The sequence below is a fragment of the Microcebus murinus genome, chromosome 8, assembly GCF_040939455.1.
Source record: "Microcebus murinus isolate Inina chromosome 8, M.murinus_Inina_mat1.0, whole genome shotgun sequence".
Classification (NCBI taxonomy): Eukaryota; Metazoa; Chordata; class Mammalia; order Primates; family Cheirogaleidae; genus Microcebus; species Microcebus murinus.
The window spans coordinates 101,257,091-101,274,424 of record NC_134111.1 but is presented as its reverse complement, the minus strand read 5'-3'; the positions used below and the strand labels follow the sequence as shown (position 1 = coordinate 101,274,424).

The window sequence follows — 17,334 nt, the reverse complement described above, 5'->3', positions numbered from 1 at the left end:
GTGTAACTTAGTGGTGATATGGCTTCTTCCAAAGAGTGAGATATTAATATATTCTTCTATCTCCTTTTCCCCCAATTACAGTCTGTTCTGATATGGCATTTGTCATATGCCATGTTCAGTGGTAAGTACCCAGCAGGCAGCACACGCCCACGGTGCAGACAGCTCCTCGTGGCCCTCATTGATCCCCACTCTGACAGGCATGCTGTGCTTTTGTTTGACTCTATCCTCAGTGACTTGCAGCTTCTGTTCATTTTTATTTTATAGGGAAACATGGTTTCTTGAAACATTTGTAAAGCATTCACTTTACCCTTTATTTACATTGTTTTGTACCATTGTGATCCATGTTAAATGTTGTTATGAAAAGCTGTGTTATCAGTTTCCCAGGAGGTCAGAATATCAGTTTTTATGTTAGAATCCTAAACTAGATATTGTATTGTTTTCTTATGCATTAATATTCACAGAGGAGGGTTTTGTCCAAACGGAAAGGCTGGATTAAGTACAACACAGTGTTGAAGAAGCATCTTACTATTATTGGACTTAAATGAACATCCCTTCTTTCTCTCAAAGGCAAAAATGTGGAGGCATATATATGACTGACATTTGTTGATATTTGGCTTTTATGTGTCCTCAATATATGCAATAACCTTGTGAGAACAAGTGGGAAGATACTTTTTCTTGTATTAGGTTGAAAGATGCTGTTTTAAGATTAAAAAAAATGGATTCATGTTGGCAACTTTATATACTTCAACCTAAATATAAATAGGGGCTTAAAGCTATCCACCCCTGCAGAATTAGAACACATAGTTTGGGCCTCCTAGTTAAAGCCAAAGATTCTGAAATATTTCAGAATCAAAATTACTTCACTGGCAGAGCAAACACTGGAGAATCATATTAGCACTGACGAAAGTTGAAGATGAAGCCCAGGCTTTTATTAGAGCAGCCTCTGCTCTTGTGAATTATACTCCCATGGAAATTAATTCTAAAGTTTCATTTTTGGAACATGATTAAAAATTAGCTTTTGGCTCATTTAGAAATAAAAATCTCCTTTCTCAAGCTGATTTCAATGTAGTACAAAAATTACTCAGGATTAATTTAAGAGATGGATATTCTTATGATTCAAAATAGATTTTGATCATTATCATCACTTGAGGACTCTTTCCCTCAGTGTCACTGTGCAGTGCTGCTTTTTTTTTCTGAAGCAGTTATATTTTTAAGAGTGTTTTGTAAAACCGTTGGAGAAATGTCTGTTTCTTTTTCTAGGCCATGACGTTGCCCCCCTTCCTGGAGTGTGGTGTTCCATCCCCAGCCTTCCTCAGAGCCTGGACGGTGGAGAGTAAGCGCCCAGGCAGGCTTTTACGAACCAACCGGCAGCCGCTCAAGTAGGTTCCTAGGTGGTCAGGTGGGCACGCAGCTGTCCCTCTCTCCTGCCTAGCGCTGCGGCGAGAGGGCTTGGTGGAGGGATCCGTCTTTTGTGTCAGATGACACACACCCCATTCCTGGTAATTCCAGGAATGTTAGTTGGATGATGCTTTTCATCATAAACCCTAGTATGATTTCAGCTTTCCATATTAAGTATAAATGTAGCTTTGAGTATTTTTTCTATGCTCCAGAAACTGTGACATTATCATAACTTAATTTGGAATGAAGTAGAAGGCGGAGTGAGCAGGTTCTCACTCAGGAAAGGTGTGACTCAGCTGGCTCTCCTGGAACTTTGAACTGAAAGGCTCGCTGGGGCATTAACTAGTTGTTAGTTTCCTTTGCAAAAAGCAGCCCTGAGGGCTCCTTTCACTTCGCTGTGACTGGCTTTAGAATCCAAACCCTGGCTGAACAAAAGGAAGTTTCTTTATCAATTTGGCCATCTTTATAGAGCCAGACTTCCACATTTATTAAGAAATGCCCCAAGTATATAATCACCACAGGATGTATTCTAGTCTTCCTCTTTTTTCAAAAGCTTTTCTGTTTTTATATGGTATTCAGAAAACAATCCTTTGCATTAAAAAAAAATAGCTTAAAATTGGTAAAAAATTGTTTTAAAAGATTAAATGGCATGTCACTCTGTTATTTTCTTTCGCTTATCAGGGAATATAAACTAGGACGGAGAACAGAGATCTGCTTAGAGCCCCTTCAGAAAGAAGAAAACTTGGGGTAAGAAATTCTACTGCACATATAAGTCATGCATACCTATCATGGGCGGGGGGTACTTCATCTCTTCAAAAATTGAACAATTTAGGCCAGGCACGGTGGCTCATGCCTGTAATCCCAACAACTTTGGGAGGCTGAGGCAGGAGGATCACTTGAGGTCAGGAGTTTGAGACAAGCCTGGACAACATAGTGAGATCCCATCTCTACAAAAACTAGGAAAAAAAAAATACGCAGGCCTGGTGGCGCATGCCTGTAGTCCCAGCTACTCAAGAGGCTGAGGCAGGAGGATCATTTGAGCCCAGGAGTTCAAGGCTGCAGTGAGCTGTGATCGTGCCACTGCACTCCAGCCTGGGTGACAGAGCAAGACCTAGTCTCTTAAAAATAAAAAATGTAGCCTTAATATAAATTTTTTGAGCAGGAGTAGTTTCCTGGAGGGGATTTCCTGGATCAAAGGGTATGGACATTTTAAACCTCTTAAAATAAATTAAATTCTTTTCAGGTAAGTTGTCCCAATGTACGTTCCCCAGCGTTTATGAGCATTTATTCACCTCACCCTCAAACCAATGTGGAATATTTCACTGTTCAGATGTTGATAAATGAAAATGGTTATCTCGTTCTCATTTGCTCCAGTGCTTTGATTGCTACCAAGGTTGACATTTTTTCAAAGGCTTATAAACTGTTTGTGTCTTGTGAGAGGGTGAATGAATTGTTTCATATATTTTGCCTGTTTTCCTAATGGGGGTCTTAGGAAAACATCTAATGTAACGTGTGTGAACACTTCATACAAGAACGATGTTTACCCTTTGTCACGTCTGTTGTAAGCAGTGCCCTTTCTGGCTCCGAAGAGCAGCTGTGCACCGCCCCAGGCGTCCCCCGGCTCTCCTGTCCCTGGCCAACCTCCAGGGTACTCTCCAGCCCTTCAGGGAGGTCTCTGCCCTCATCTTCCTCTTCAGCAGCCTCTGTCACCTTGGCAACTGGGGCATCTCTGTCCCCAAGCCCCTCAGCTTGGCTTGCTGGCCAGCGGCCCCTCTGTGCACAGGTGCGGCTGCACAGCCCCCAGAAATCCCCAGCGTCTGGGATCCCAGTCGGTCGCAGCTCCCCTCTTGCAGTCTGAGAGGCCAGTCAGCTGCGCCCACATCCTCCTGCCCCCTCCGCCAGCGAGTCCTCTTCTCCACAGCCTCACTTGCTCTGTCGTAAACACCAGTGTAGCAGAAACACAGCATTTAAAATCACTCCTTGTCTGCACGTCTTTAAACAGTTTTTGTTTCCCCTTTTCTGCCTTCCAGTTCTTGTCTGTAGCTTTTACTTCGTGTCCTGTGACACCTCTACACGCCTCTCTTTTACTCCCCACTGCCGAGTCTCTCCTTGTGCTCCTGCAGTGCTGTGTCTCCCACCGCGCGTCTCTCTTCCCAACTGTAACCCTCGGCAGCTTCTCCCCGCTACCCTATGCACCCCAAATCCAGAGCACGGCCATCTGCTCAGACCAGCCTTCTCCGCCAGCTGCCGGGACTTCAGCCAGGCTGGGGCCTCCCCCCCACCAAGGAAGGTCCCCACCCTCTCCAGGGGAGTCTGCTGCGTACTCAGAATGGGATCTTCGCTCTGCTCTTTATCAAGATTGAAGAAAATCAAAGTGGGGAATAAGGGTTTCCACTAGTGTTCAGGATTTAAGGAAAATCTCTCCTTATAAAAACCAGAAAAGTCGAAGGGGAAGCCTTGCCCACCATGCCCCAGCATTTGCCGTGCGTGCTTTTCATTGTGCTTGTGTTAAGTCCAGTATTTGCCTATTTTCTGGTGCAGCCCCCAGGACGTGCTGCTGAGGACACGGATGCGCATCCCGGGGGAGAGGGCCTACGCTCCGGCCATGGACTTGGTGTGGGACGCCGCCCGAGGCTGGACTGCCGGCTCCCTGAGGCAGAGGGTTGCCCATTTCTATTCTCTTCCTATGGAGAAAATTGAAATTGCCAAATACTTCCCTGAAAAGTTCGAGTGGCTTCCAATATCTAGCTGGGTAAAGTTGTGGGGCTACTCAGAGAAATTGGGGTTTATTGGCATAATGATTAGGTTAACTACAATTTTTCACAGTGATGGGGAATTTAGTAAGAACTTGACTGAGTTTTGTTTAAGATGTTTCATTTTCCTATAGAACCAGCAAATGACCAAGAGAAAAAAGAAGAAAAAGCAAGACAATTTGCAAGGGGCACCGTATTACTTGAAAGATGGAGATACGATTGGTGTTAAGGTAAGCTGAAGTTGTTTAATATTAATAGCAAATTTACCACTTGGACAAGACACAACGATCAAATGTTTTTATAGAAAAGTTTTATCAAATCTTCAAGACACAGATAATCCCATTTTATACAGATTGCTTCAGAGAATGGATAAAAAAGAGGGAAAGCCAGACAGCTTGTTTTATGAGGCAAATAGAACCCCACTACCAGAGCTGCCAAGGACAATAAAGGAAAATTTAGATTTCACTTATGACCATAAATGTAAAATACTAGCAAGTCAAAACCAGCAAGTATGTTTTTAAAAAAATATTATATGTGACCATAGGATAGGTTTATCCAAGGAATGCAAGGATAGCAGTGTCAAGAATATATTATGTTATATACCATACTGCCAGATTAAAGAAGGAAAATCGTATGGCAGAAAAAGCATAGAATAAAATTTAATATTAAAAATTCATGTTCATTCATATTTAAAAAAAAAATTTAGAACAAATTAGGATAGATGGAAACACCTCAGCCTAACATAGATACCTACCAAAAACCTATAGCAACACACATAGCAAAAACTTCAAAAGTATTTTTATTAGTCAGACCCAAAATAAGGATTCCCTTAATCACCACTTTTATTCAACATTGTACTAAACACATGGGCAATGTAATGTGATCTCCCTCCCCTCAAAGACAAGTAAATAATTAAAAATTGAATGGGAGGTAAAAGAAACTTAAAAAGGAAAATATAAAACTGTTCTGACAAAGGAGATTGAAGAGATTATCCAGATAATCCACTGGATCTGATAGAGAGTTCTAAAGGTTCCAGGATCAACATATAAAACTGCAAGGGACCTAGGAATACATTCAACAAAAGATTTCTAAAACCTTCTAGAGAATACTAGAAAAATATCACTGAACAGTATTAGAGCTGCAGTCAGGTACGGGGCCATCATATTTTGTAAGGGAGCCTCACAACAGCAAGATGTCAGTTCTTCCCAAATGTCTACATTTAGTATTAATATAATTCCAGTGAAAATCCATACAGATTACACTAAATCAAACAAACAGAATAAATTCATATGCTGGAGCAAAGAGCCAGAGAGAGCTAAGATATTTTTAAAGAAGAACAAAGCCAGGGTCCTTGCCTTACCAAGCACTGAGACGGATGTACTGCTGTGGAGACAGTGTGGTTTTGAGGCAGGGAGAGACAGGCAAACGCAAAGGGATGGGAAGCACAAACCCAGAACCACACACAGGAAACGAGACAGATATTTGAGGCAATGTTAAAAATGAATTATTCAGTAAGTGGTACTGGGAGAATTGGTTCTCTATATAGGAAAATTGTATTCATAATTTTGATTTAAAAAGGGTTACCAAATTTATACAGGTTGGGTATCACTTATTCAAAATGCTTGGGACCAGAAGTATCTCAGATTAATAAATTTAGCTACATTAAAAGTAAAAACTTTTGTTTATCAAAGGAAACCATAAAAAGAGTGAAAAGTTATAAACGGGAAAGATACATGCAGTAATATAACTAACAGGGTTGTTATCCAGAATATGTATCATACTTTTACAAATCAGTTGCAGAAAGACAACCCAATAGAGGAGAAATGAGCAAAGGTTATCACCTGTCAGTTCACAGAAGAGAACTAAGTGGCCAGTGAGCCTGTGAAAAGGCGATGAGCTCCGCAGGTGAGCAGGGGCTGCAGAGTGCAGCAGAGAGCTGCCTCTGCAGCGGGACTGGCAGAACCCCACACCTGCCCTGCAGGAGTGTAAGTGGGTACAGATGCTCTGAAGGCGGTTTGGCAGTGTTTGCTACAAAGATGCCCATACAGTACAACCAAGTAATCCCACTCCTAGATATGTATCTTAGAAAAATTCGCTCACATGTATGCAGAGATATAGACATGTTCAGTGAAGCACTATTTGTAATAGCATAAAGTGGAAAGAACTTAAATGACCCTCAAAAAGGGGATAAATTTAAAAAATGTATCAATACAGTGGCATAATACACAGAAGTTACAATGAATAATCCAGAGCTACATACGCCAATATGAGAATACACGCAAATATTTAATGTTGAAAAGAAAACAAAGTCACAGGATAAACATTTATATACAGTATAAAACCATGTTGGTAGCCGGGCATGGTGGCGCATGCCTGTAGTCCCAGCTACTCGGGAGGCTGAGGCAGAAGGATCACTCAAGCCCAGGAGTTTGAGGTTGCTGTGAGCTAGGCTGACGCCACGGCACTCACTCTAGCCTGGACAACAAAGTGAGACTCTGTCTCAAAAAAAAACAAAAAACAAAAAAAATAAAAATAAAACCATGTTGGGTTTCACTGAGGATTGTGTCCCTAAAGAATCACAGAATAAAAGTGAAGGTGGGAGCAATAACATTAAACTCAGTGGACAGTGAGCTCCAGGGTAGGGGAGGGACATCTACAGAATCTATTAAGTTTTTCCTTTAGAAATGAAGCGAATATGGGAAACAGATAATACTATTATTAATAGCTAACATTTACTGAGCATTTTACTATATGCCAAGCACTCACTGAGGCAGCCTCCCTGTGGGCAGCCAGGAGAGAGGCCAATATTTACCTTAAGTTAAAAAAGAAGAAAAGCAGCTGCAGACATCGGGCGGCAAGGAGGCTGGCTCGCTCAGTGGAACTTACCGGGCAGCCTGTATTTGTAACGCCCTGAGAAATTAAAAGACATGGGCCTTGCCTTTCAGAAGCTCAAATTTAGCTATAGAAATATATAGGTGAAAACTATGTATTTTGACAGTATTAATGAAGTATTAATAACACAAACAGTTGTGTTTCTAGCACGGTGACGAGACCTGTCAGGATCCAGTGGATCCTTCCTGTGCTTTATGTTCTTAACCACCTCAGTACGAGCGTCGACTGTAGTCGATAGCCACAGACGAACACGCACAGCGACTTCACAGCTGACAGCTGTGATGCGAAGGTGCACAGCCGAGCATCAACTTTAACCAACAGCTGTGATATGACTTTTCTAATTTTTCATTTATCAAAATAGTCAACATTTAAAAATAACGTAATGAAAACATATGTATATGTTACCTATTCTGATTTACATTACAAGTAAAGCTGTGTGTAAAGTAAAACAAGCTTTCGGTGCTTTAAAGCTTTCCTCATCACACACGAGCAAAACGGATCGGTCGTCAGTGCGCAGCGCACACTCTCGTGCGGACTGTGAGTGCCGGCCGCAGGCAAGGTTTCGCGGCCGGTGAGCGGTCTCCAAGTGGTTAAGTTAGATCCCTTTAGAGCCCCGGTGTTGGGCTCTTCCCCAGGGCAAAGCATTTCTATTACATTAGTAAATATGAAATGTCTAATTTCAAATCAAAAGTGTAGTTTATTATATCTCAAACAAGCAGCAGTACAATTAATCAAATTTGCGCCTAAACTATCAACACAGTTTTGCCATATTAACTGTAGCTTGTTTATGCCAGCAGTGAAGAAGCCTGGAGAGTGAGTGGTGATGAAATCTCAAAAGGTGTTTTTCACAGCTTGTTAAGAATTGAATATTTGTCCTTGCAACAAGCGGTCTAAAGCCTGGAAGAAGTGGTGGTCAGTCTGTGCAAGGTCTGGTGAATTCGGTGGATGGCAGAGTTTCTGAGTCCAGCCTCTGTAGTTTGAGCAGCGTTGTTTGTGCGACATGTGGTCGAGCGTTGTGTTGCAGGATTGATTGGTCTGTCCCTAGTGACCAATCTTAGCTGCTTAATCGCAAGTATCCTCATCACTCCCTCCAACTGGTTGCAGCAGACATCCGCTGTAATCCATTAACCAGTTTCATGAAGTTATAGTGGATAATACCAGTGCTGGACCACCAAATAGACACTGTTAGCTTTTTTTGATGAAAATTTGGTTTGGGACTGTGTTTCAGCACTTCATCTTTATCCAACCATTGTGCCGAATGCTTGTGACTGCTGAAAAGAATCCACTTTTCATCACATGTAACAGTATAGTGTAGAAATGGTTCACCTTTATATTGTGACAGCAAAGAAAGGCAAACTTGGAGACAATTTCTCTGATGTTTAATTCATGTGACACTCATCTATCCAGCTTCTTTACCTTGCCAGTTTGTTTCAAATGGCCCAATATTGTTGGAATAGTAACATCAAACCTTACTGTTAATTCACACACAGGTTGAGATGCATTCACTTCCACTACAGCTTTCAGCTCATCATTATCCACCTTGGTCTCAGGTTGCCCATGTGGCTCATTTTCAAGATTGAAATCACCAGAACAGAACTTCTCAAACCACTGACATATACTGTGCGTTCATTGGCCCAACCTTTCCCGAACGCTTCCTTGATATTTCAAGCTGTCTGTGCTGCATTCATGACTGAATTCATCTTTTAAAGTAACATTCATTTTTGACTTATCCAGTTTCACAAAAATTGCTCTTAAAAAAATATTTAAAAGATAATTACAAGCCAAACTGGGCATTTGAAAGAGCAATGATATAGCTTCATAATAAACATAAAAGAAGTCCAAGTGAAATGTCAGAGATAACAACCGTCACACTCAGCACTCAAGGAAATTGGACACTTCATACTTAATAACCTAATAGTTGCAGGCAAAGGTCAGTCAGATGGCTGAAAGTTAATTTCCTGTATGAAGCTGTTTCTGCCACCCACAAATTTGTTTTCACTGAGCACTAGAAGGTTTCTTATCAATTATTAACCTAGTTTATATAAACTTGAATATCTCCTTTTGTCAATTTAGGTAATTTTAAAAATATATCTCTTAAATGTAGGCTAAAAGATGTCTGAAAACATTGCTCATTAATTATTTTGAAATGTAGAATCTCCTGGTCGATGACGACGAGGATTTCAGTACAGTCAGAGACGACACTGGAAAAGAAAAACAGCAACAACTCGCTCTGGGGAAAAAGAAAAGGTAATTATTAGGATTCGCACCAACATTCCACTGGCACATTCCACTCTCTGACTTTTTCTTACTCCTGCTGGGAAACTGAGGCAGGGAACTCCCCTGTAAAACTACCTCATGGAGAAACACAGTGTGGGATTCTTCTCCGCTATGCATCTTGCGGGGGCATCTGTAGTCTGCCCCCTCCTGGTCCTGGAGCTTTCTGTGAGCGTGTAAAGGCGACGTGGACCACAGAGGATCGTGAGGCCTCTGCCGTCCTCTCCCCTGGGCACTGGCGTCCTCCTCTCCCCAGTGCGCAGCCTCACTGCACTTCCGGTCGCGGCTTTTCACTCAGTCTCCAGCACCTAAAACCGTAAGCACTCCCGAGCGTGCACCACCCAGCTGCCGCCTCCCACCAGGGTTCCTTCACAGAGCCTGGCTGCTCCCCCAGGGGCGCTGCGACTTCAGTGCCCCAGCCTCCTCCTCCAGGGCACCACCATCAACGCTCTCCCCTCTGCCTGCCTTTCCGGGCTCTGCCCTCCGCCCGGCCTCCCTGCTGGTGCCTGCCTGCCCTTTCCCCACCTCACTCTGCCCAGTCATCGCCATTGCCGGGCTCACTCCACTTCCATTCCGGGGAAGCCGAGGACCCCCGTGCAAGGCCCGGCCCTCTCCTGGCCTCTGGGCTTGCTCACCTGCCAGGATCTCTCCTGGAATGGCCCCCAGGAACTGGTGAAGTTCAGCCCATTCTGTCCAGCCAGCTCACTTCCAAGAGCCCCAGTGCCTGGCCCACAGCATCGCCTCCACACGGGCCAGACCAGAGGCCTGTGGGTGTCACCATCCTCTCCCCACCCCAGCCTCAGTAACTCTGGCTCTCTCCTAAGTCAGACTTTCCTGTGTTCTAATTGCTCCTGCCTTGGTAGACTTCATTTTTTTCTATGCATGGAGGAAGAAACCTAGAACAGTGCTTGTGTGGATGCTCAGTGGACATACGTTCAGTGAGCTCGTTCCTTTGTTCATTCTGGAGGCACACATGGACCTACAGCGCCCAGATGTCGTCCTTGCTGTGGCGTCTCGGACCACGACGCTCTGCTTCCCTTGTCCCTCTCCCATGGGCCCCTCCTCCAGGGCGCGCCCCTTGACTGGAGGGCTCCACCTCGGTAACTCCTGGGCAGCACCTTCCCCTCGCGTCGGGGATCCCCAGGAGGGCAGGGACAGTCGACACCCCAGTTTCAGCGCTGCACCTCGCAAGGCCTGGTGCCCTCGGAGCGAGCGGTCTGGCTGCTTTGGGGTTTTCTGCTCGCAAGTCACACACACAACATTCTGTGTGTGTCGCACATGTTTATTCATACACACTAAAATGTTGCCTTTTTCCACATTTAAATGTGATGAAACTGTCTCCTGACTTCTCGTGTGCATCTTCTGTCAGAGCCTTAGCTGTCAACAGGGCTATCATTTTGAGTCATCCAGCAGTTTTCCAAGCCTGTCACCTTCATTCCCCCCTGTGTTGTTCCAGGTAGGGCATTTTTACATGTTGCTGTCGCCAAAATCTTAGCCTCAGGTGTCTCATTTGCATAATAGAACGGTTGTATCTTTATGAGCACCATGAGGTCACCACTTTATTGTTTTTCATTCCTTTTATCTATTTTTTGGAGAGTCAACAAGTCACATGCTTCTGAATTCAAAGGCCACCAAAGAGGCTCACTGAGAAGTCTCCTCCCCAGACCCGCGGCCACTCCCATATGGACCCCGCCTGCACATCCCGTCAGATCTTCTGTGTTCAGGGGCACAAGAGCATGCTTGTCCTTCTTTTTTGGCACAAGCACTTTCTTGGCATACCTTGCGGTTTTCACTTACCCCACGTCACGTGGTTGGAGCTTGGCGTTCTGCACGGGTAGACCGCAGGGTAGGTAAGGTGCAGTCACCTCCTGACTTTGCAGGAGTCTCCAGTCTGCCACTGTCGCAGTGAATAACCTCGTGTACTTGCCATCTTGCAATGCAAATGTGGGTATATCTGTAGGACAGATCTCTGCAAGTGGAATTGCTGGATCAAAGGATATGGTTGTTTATAATTCTGGAAATAAACCTGCAAGTAAATAAGAAAAAGACCAACCATCCCATGAAAGTAACAGGTAAAGGTTATGAACAGGTCACAGAGAAGGAAATGCAGATTGCATGCCAGCATATAAAATATGCTCAACCAGCTCTATTCACGATAAGAGAAATGTAAATTCAGGCTACTCTCTGGTATCCCTGCACACCTGCCAGAAACGCCAAAATGGCAAAGACTGCCCCGGTATGGCAAGGATGCGGAGTGACCGCCCACCCCCCCCCCAGTGCTGGGTGGGATCAGAGCAGCCGCTGTGGGAACCGTGGTGGCGCTTCCTGTGGGTCTCCCGTGCACCCCCAGAGCCCAGCGTCCTATTCTCAAGTTATGTTCTCCACAAAAACACACACAGCAGCTTTACTCCCTCCGGCCAAATTCGGATGCAGCTGAAAGGCTGCCCAGCAGCAGAAAGGGCAGCGGTGCTGAGCACCCAGTGAGAGCCAGTCTGCCGGGTGGGACTCAGAGGGCTATTTCCCTCGGGCCGGGGACAGAAGGGGCAAAGGCAGCCATTGCGCTGTGTCACCCAGGGGTGTGTGTGTGATGGCTCGTGGAGCTGTGTGTTTACGGTTTGTGTGTACTCTATGAACATTATACTTCAGTTTTAAAAGCAAAGAAAAAATGATTGCTCTGCTGTGAGACATTTTCACCCAACAGAGTGGAAAAGCCCAGAGTCTGACAGGCCACACGGCCAGGGCGTGGGGATCCTGCCATTCTCACACATAGGGCTGGTGGGAGGGTGACCGGGGGTCCTCGGGTGGTTTGGAAATAGTTGTCAAAATTATCAACACGTATCCCTTTAGCCTATTCTAACTTGGCCCTTGAGGATTGGGACGAATTTTGGAGTTATTCTAAACCCTTCAACTCGGTGACCCCCACCATGCCCGTGACCCCTCTGTGTCTCCGCAGCCGAGAAGCCCTCCACGCGCAGAGCAGCGATGTCTTCTCCAGCGCAGAGACGCCTGGCCGGCCCCGAGGACCGGAAGCTTCTCTTTCTATCCATGTTGGGAGTTTCAGATAGCACTGGCCACAGTTGTTCTCCTGGGACACGGGGCCCAGGCTCTGCGCCCCGATACAGCCATCTGGTCCACTCCACGAAAGCGAGTGTTGTCAGTCTGTGACTGGACCGGCTGGTTCCTGTGGAGCCTCAGGTCCCAAGTCCTCTGCTTCATCACAAGCACAGGACATCTCCTCTCAGGCCAGGCAGGTGCACTTGGTCGCTCAGCTCTATGACACACACCAGACCTGACACCATGCGCACAGGTGCCAACCAGGTGTTGACCTCACACAACACCTGACCCTCAGCCACCCTTTTTACCAGAAAATTTACTACTTGTGCGTTAACCACAGGTATGGCTAAAACGGCATGTTGCTCAGCTCGGATAAATCTGTGTAAAATGTGCACGTATTCAATCACTTCCGCTACTGTTCAGATGACTCTCTTAGTCATCTGCATTGACAAAGGCTCCGACTTCTCATCTCATGCTGCTGGGCTGGCCGGGCCTGTGCCTTACTGGAAAGGGCAGTCTGCTTTCTGGACGTCATTTCCCCACGCTGTCTGGTCCTCACCTATTTCCTGTTTCCCCCTTTGCACTGAGTTAAAACCGTGACGCTGAAGTGTTAGCGCGCTTTCCATATGAGGAGACAGACGGGACACCCCCCAAAGCTGCAGGTGCTCTGCTAGAGCAGAGGCAGCCTCGGTGTGCCCAGCTCGGAGTGCTCAGTCTGACCTAGCTGGTCTGTGTCCAGAACATTCTCACTGCTGTGGCTGCTGCTGCCCCGGGCGCCTCAGCCTCCGCGGTCCGGAGGCCTGGTGGGCAGGGCCGCGCGGACAAGCCTGGCGCAGTCTACGGGCTCGAAGTCGCCCTGGGCAGGCTGAGTTGACATATTCCTGAGTAGTCTCAGTTAAAACAGATGAGAAAAAGAAAGTATAAAGATTTTTTTCCTCTTAATTCAACACAGATTACTGATCAACTTAAAGGATCTAATTGGCATTTGTAAATACAGCACCTGTGTCACTGAATTGATTCGGGACAACGGGATGGCTGACTTCCTCTGACACCAGCCGAGTGGAAAGCAGCATTCCTAAGATGTCGCATGTTCTCAGCCCGGCCGTCATCTGGATTTCAGTTTCTCGTCAGCCCCTCGTCACGCATGTGAACCAGAACTGCTGAGATGGGAGGGAAGTGACACTGGCGCAGCGTCTCCGCCTGCACACTCAGCTCTCGCCCGCGTCACCTTTTCCGTAGAGCGGACGCCAAGCAGGTCCTTCTCTGCCCTCCTGCCAACACCGTCAAACCGTCATCAGAGAGAAAGCCTCACCTCGACTGTGCGTTTGAGCATTTCTGTGTCACAGGTTACGTGCCCGCTGCTGTGGAGGCGCTCAGGGTGAGGAGTGGCCCGGCCGGCAGGCTGCTCCCAGCTCCCAGACACGATCGGCCTCAGGAATCGCACGCTCGGGCAGCCTGTCCTTGCAGATGCACGTGGGGGGTGATACCAAAACTGCCGGCGTCCTGACTGACTGTGCTGCCTGCCCCTCTGCGTGCAGGCTGTTCCGGTTCCTTCACTTTAACTGACATGTTTCCTTAGTATGTTCCTCCAGCCCATCTTACGGTAGTAATATTAATGTAATAACTGAAAAGCTTTGCTTGTGGACGCCAGAGGCCTCACTGAACATTCCTATTAATGGAAGTACCAAGGGAGTGGGGTTGGACGTGCCTTAAAGTGCCGTCCAGCAGGGGGCGCACTCCGCAGCCCGCCGGGGCCTGTGCACACGTGCGTGATGCCTTTCTGCCGGACCGCTTGCCTGCTCTTTCCTTTTTCTTTTCTTTCCTTCCTTCCTTTCCTTTTTTTTTCTCCTCCTTCTTTCTTCCTTTCCTTTCTTTCCTCTCCTTCCTTTTTTCTTCCTTTTGTTTTTTTTTAATTTGGGGGTAGATTGGGCTATACAGGGGAAAAGCTCTAAAATTTTGTTAAAGAATAAACCATTTTTAAAGTTGAAGTCCTTCGTGTCTGCTATGTGCTGACTGCTTCATGTTTTCCTTGCTTAAGAGAGAACTTCTGTGGCCTTCTTACCCCAAGCATACTTCAGATGCTAAATAAACATGGTTTATATTTAGGAAGACTGTATCAGTGCTGCTTTAGAAATAACAGAATTGTGTTTTGGTTTTAAATAAATAAAACTCAGACTCCTGAGCAAAGTCGTATTGGAGGAAACTGGATGTACTCCAGCTGTCCCTGCCTCCCAGGGAAGTGGGGTTAGCAGAGGTGGTTGGGTTGCAGAAAACATTTATATTCAGCAGTAATGTTTTTCTGGCCAAAAAAAGGAAAGGAGGCAAGAATTCCCTGAAAATACACAATTGTGGCTTCATAGATGTCGGCTTCCCTCTGGAACAGACTTACCTGCGAATGACCAAATTACAGTAGCCCTGGCGCCTGCCCTGTCTGGACAGGGGACCGACGGTTCGTGTTCCTTCTGGTCCTGATGACCGGCCGTCCAGAGCCCAGAGCTCGGCATGCAGGCTCAGCAACGTGCACGGAACTGTAGCACGGGGACGTTAACATTCTGGAAATTCACTTCACTCCAGGAGCAGAGCAAACAGCTTCTCCCCACAAGAGTGAAATCAGAGGCCGTCTCCAGCTCCCGCCAGCTGTTCCAAGTCCCTCTGCCCCGCACGCACACACAGGCAAGTGCTCGGTGTCCACGGCCCCTGCGTCAGTAGCCACAGTGTGGCAGCCAGGACCCTTCAGTGGCAGGTGATTGACCCCAGCTCAGACTGGCTGGACCAAAAACGGGGTCTCCAGGGCCATGAAACTAGAGCCCCCAAGTGTGCATCAGGCCCAGGTCAGGCGAGTGCCCAGAGGACAGCGGGAGCCTCTGCCAGGCCCTAGCCTCTGTTGGCTGCATCCTCCTGCAGGTGCTGAGATGCCACCAGCAGCTCCATGACACCCTGTCAGCTGCCACGTGCACCTTCCTGGAACATGTGAAAGTCCTGGCTTGCAGTGGGCAGCTTGCCCGCCTGTCTTCAGCTCCCTTCAGACGACTGTGGGAGAGAGGCGAAGGCAGGTTGCGAAAAGAACCTCCAAGTGCCCGTGCTTGCCATGCATATGCTTCAGAGGTGGCAGGGTCCCCACCTGCGTGTGGCTATTCTACCTACGACCCAGCCACGCCTGCCCCACCCCCCACAGAGAGGCACCCAGAGGTGCGACCCATTCCTGCTCTAGCCCAGGTCAGAGCTCTGATTGGGTCTAGTGGATGGGATTTCTGGTCAGCAGCCTAGAGCTAAGTGACAAGTGTGACAAAGGGGTGGGGTGGCCATAATAAAACTCTTTTCCAGCAAACAGAAGGAAGGGGCAGCAGATCCAGTGCGCCGCTGACATTCCTGGGTCAGATCACATTGAAACCGGATAGGCCACTCAGTTTGTTTTTCTAACTGGTGGGAGTTCTCAAGGGGTTCAGTTTGAAAACACCCGGACCACACATTTCTCCACTTTGCAGTCACACTACACTCGAACTGTCCCTCTCCTTCAGATTGCCATCTGGCCTCCCCCCACCCCAGATGCCATCTCTTGGAGAAGCTCTTCCTGACCACTTTCCAACAACGGAGCCAAGCCCAGTGTGAGACAGGCCACACTGGCACGGGGTGGAGGCCAGGGGGCCACACCAGCCTCCCCGCAGCCAGCTCCTGCCCCATCATCAACGTGCTACCAGCAAGAAGTCAATGCCCCGGCTTCTGTGCCAGAAGTTTGCCCGAGACACAGCCCTGTTCCTCACCTGTCACACAGGAAAGCACAGCACTCGAAAAAGTGTGGTCTCTGGTGCCCGACTGCCCTGGGCTCCCATCTTGGCCACATGCTGGCTGTGTCCTGGGGCAGATGTGGCACCTCTGAGCCCACTTCCCCGTCTGTAAAAGAGAGACACCCGCCATGAAGGACTGTTACGGGATTAGAGGAGTTGAGAGGTGTAAGATTGTACTTTATGCCTGGCATAAAATATACGTCAGCCGCCAGCATTGTGACAGTCCCATACCCTTTGCACTGACTGGTTCAGTCCTGGGTGTGTGATGCAGTTCTAGCCTAGAGACACAGGTGAGTCAGTTGAAGGCATGGTTGCTTTTTTTTTTTTTAAGACAGGGTCACTCTAGACCCAGGCTAGAGTGCAGTAGTGCAACCATAGTTCACTGCAGCCTCCAACTCTTGGGCTCAAACAATCCTCTTGCTCCAGCCTCCTAAAAGGCTGGGATTACATGCCTAAAAGGCATGAGCCACTGCGCCTGGCCTGAAACCACAGCTTCTGAAAAGGTTCCCTTTATCTAAAAAGAGACACGCAAAAGAGGCAGCGTCTGCCCCCACACACCTTACGTTGGACACAGTCATGTCTGGATGTGATGCCTGGAGCTACGGCAGCCATCTTATAACCATGAGTCCTGAAGTCCTGAACAGGCCACATGGAAAATGCAGCCCAGGGGTGAAAAATGGGGGGCTCTGTTAGCAGGGAAGCAGGGACAAAGAGCTGCAAGGGAGGTGACCAGCACTTCCAAAGCCCATGCAACCCTTCTTTATCCCACCAACCTGATTTTGTCTTTCATGAAAACCCAGTGCCCAGGCCTCACCCCAGGAAATCAGGGGATAACAAAGTGACTTCGATCTCAGAGGCAGCTCCCTTGGAATAAAGGTACTACGACCAAACAAGCAGGAGAGCCAGGTGTGCAGCTTTATAGAAAAGACCTGTGTGGCCATGCAGCCTTGGAGTCTGAGAACCTCAGCACCCCACACCTCCTTGCTCAATTTTTAACCCAACAGACCACAGAGCCACACCCTATAAAGCTCAATGGCATCCTGTTTGGCTTTTCAGCCACCACCAATTCAACCTATTTTAGAGCAGCTAAAAATAATTCTGAATCCAGTTTGGAAAGATTTTGCCAAGTGATGTTTCATGTCAAAGCACAAGGAATGATGACAAAGGCTCTGACAATG

The 17,334-nt window shown here is 47.1% G+C and overlaps 1 protein-coding gene across 7 annotated transcripts in view; it reads left to right on the top strand.

Moving 5' to 3' along the window:
• The window catches only part of USP40 (ubiquitin specific peptidase 40), an 86,874-nt gene extending 72,515 nt beyond the window's left edge, over positions 1-14,359 (top strand). For 3 of the 7 annotated variants that reach the window (XM_076006053.1, XM_020288116.2, XM_076006054.1), the window contains 6 exons: positions 1,261-1,379; positions 2,080-2,145; positions 3,940-4,150; positions 4,286-4,381; positions 9,196-9,290; positions 12,271-14,359. In XM_076006053.1, the coding sequence (XP_075862168.1) occupies positions 1,261-1,379; positions 2,080-2,145; positions 3,940-4,150; positions 4,286-4,381; positions 9,196-9,290; positions 12,271-12,382 (699 nt within the window). In that variant the 3' untranslated portion in view covers positions 12,383-14,359. The other 4 variants (XR_012920646.1, XM_076006055.1, XR_002224163.2 and 1 more) reach the window with 4 other exon arrangements.
• The last annotated feature ends 2,975 nt before the right edge of the window (positions 14,360-17,334 follow it).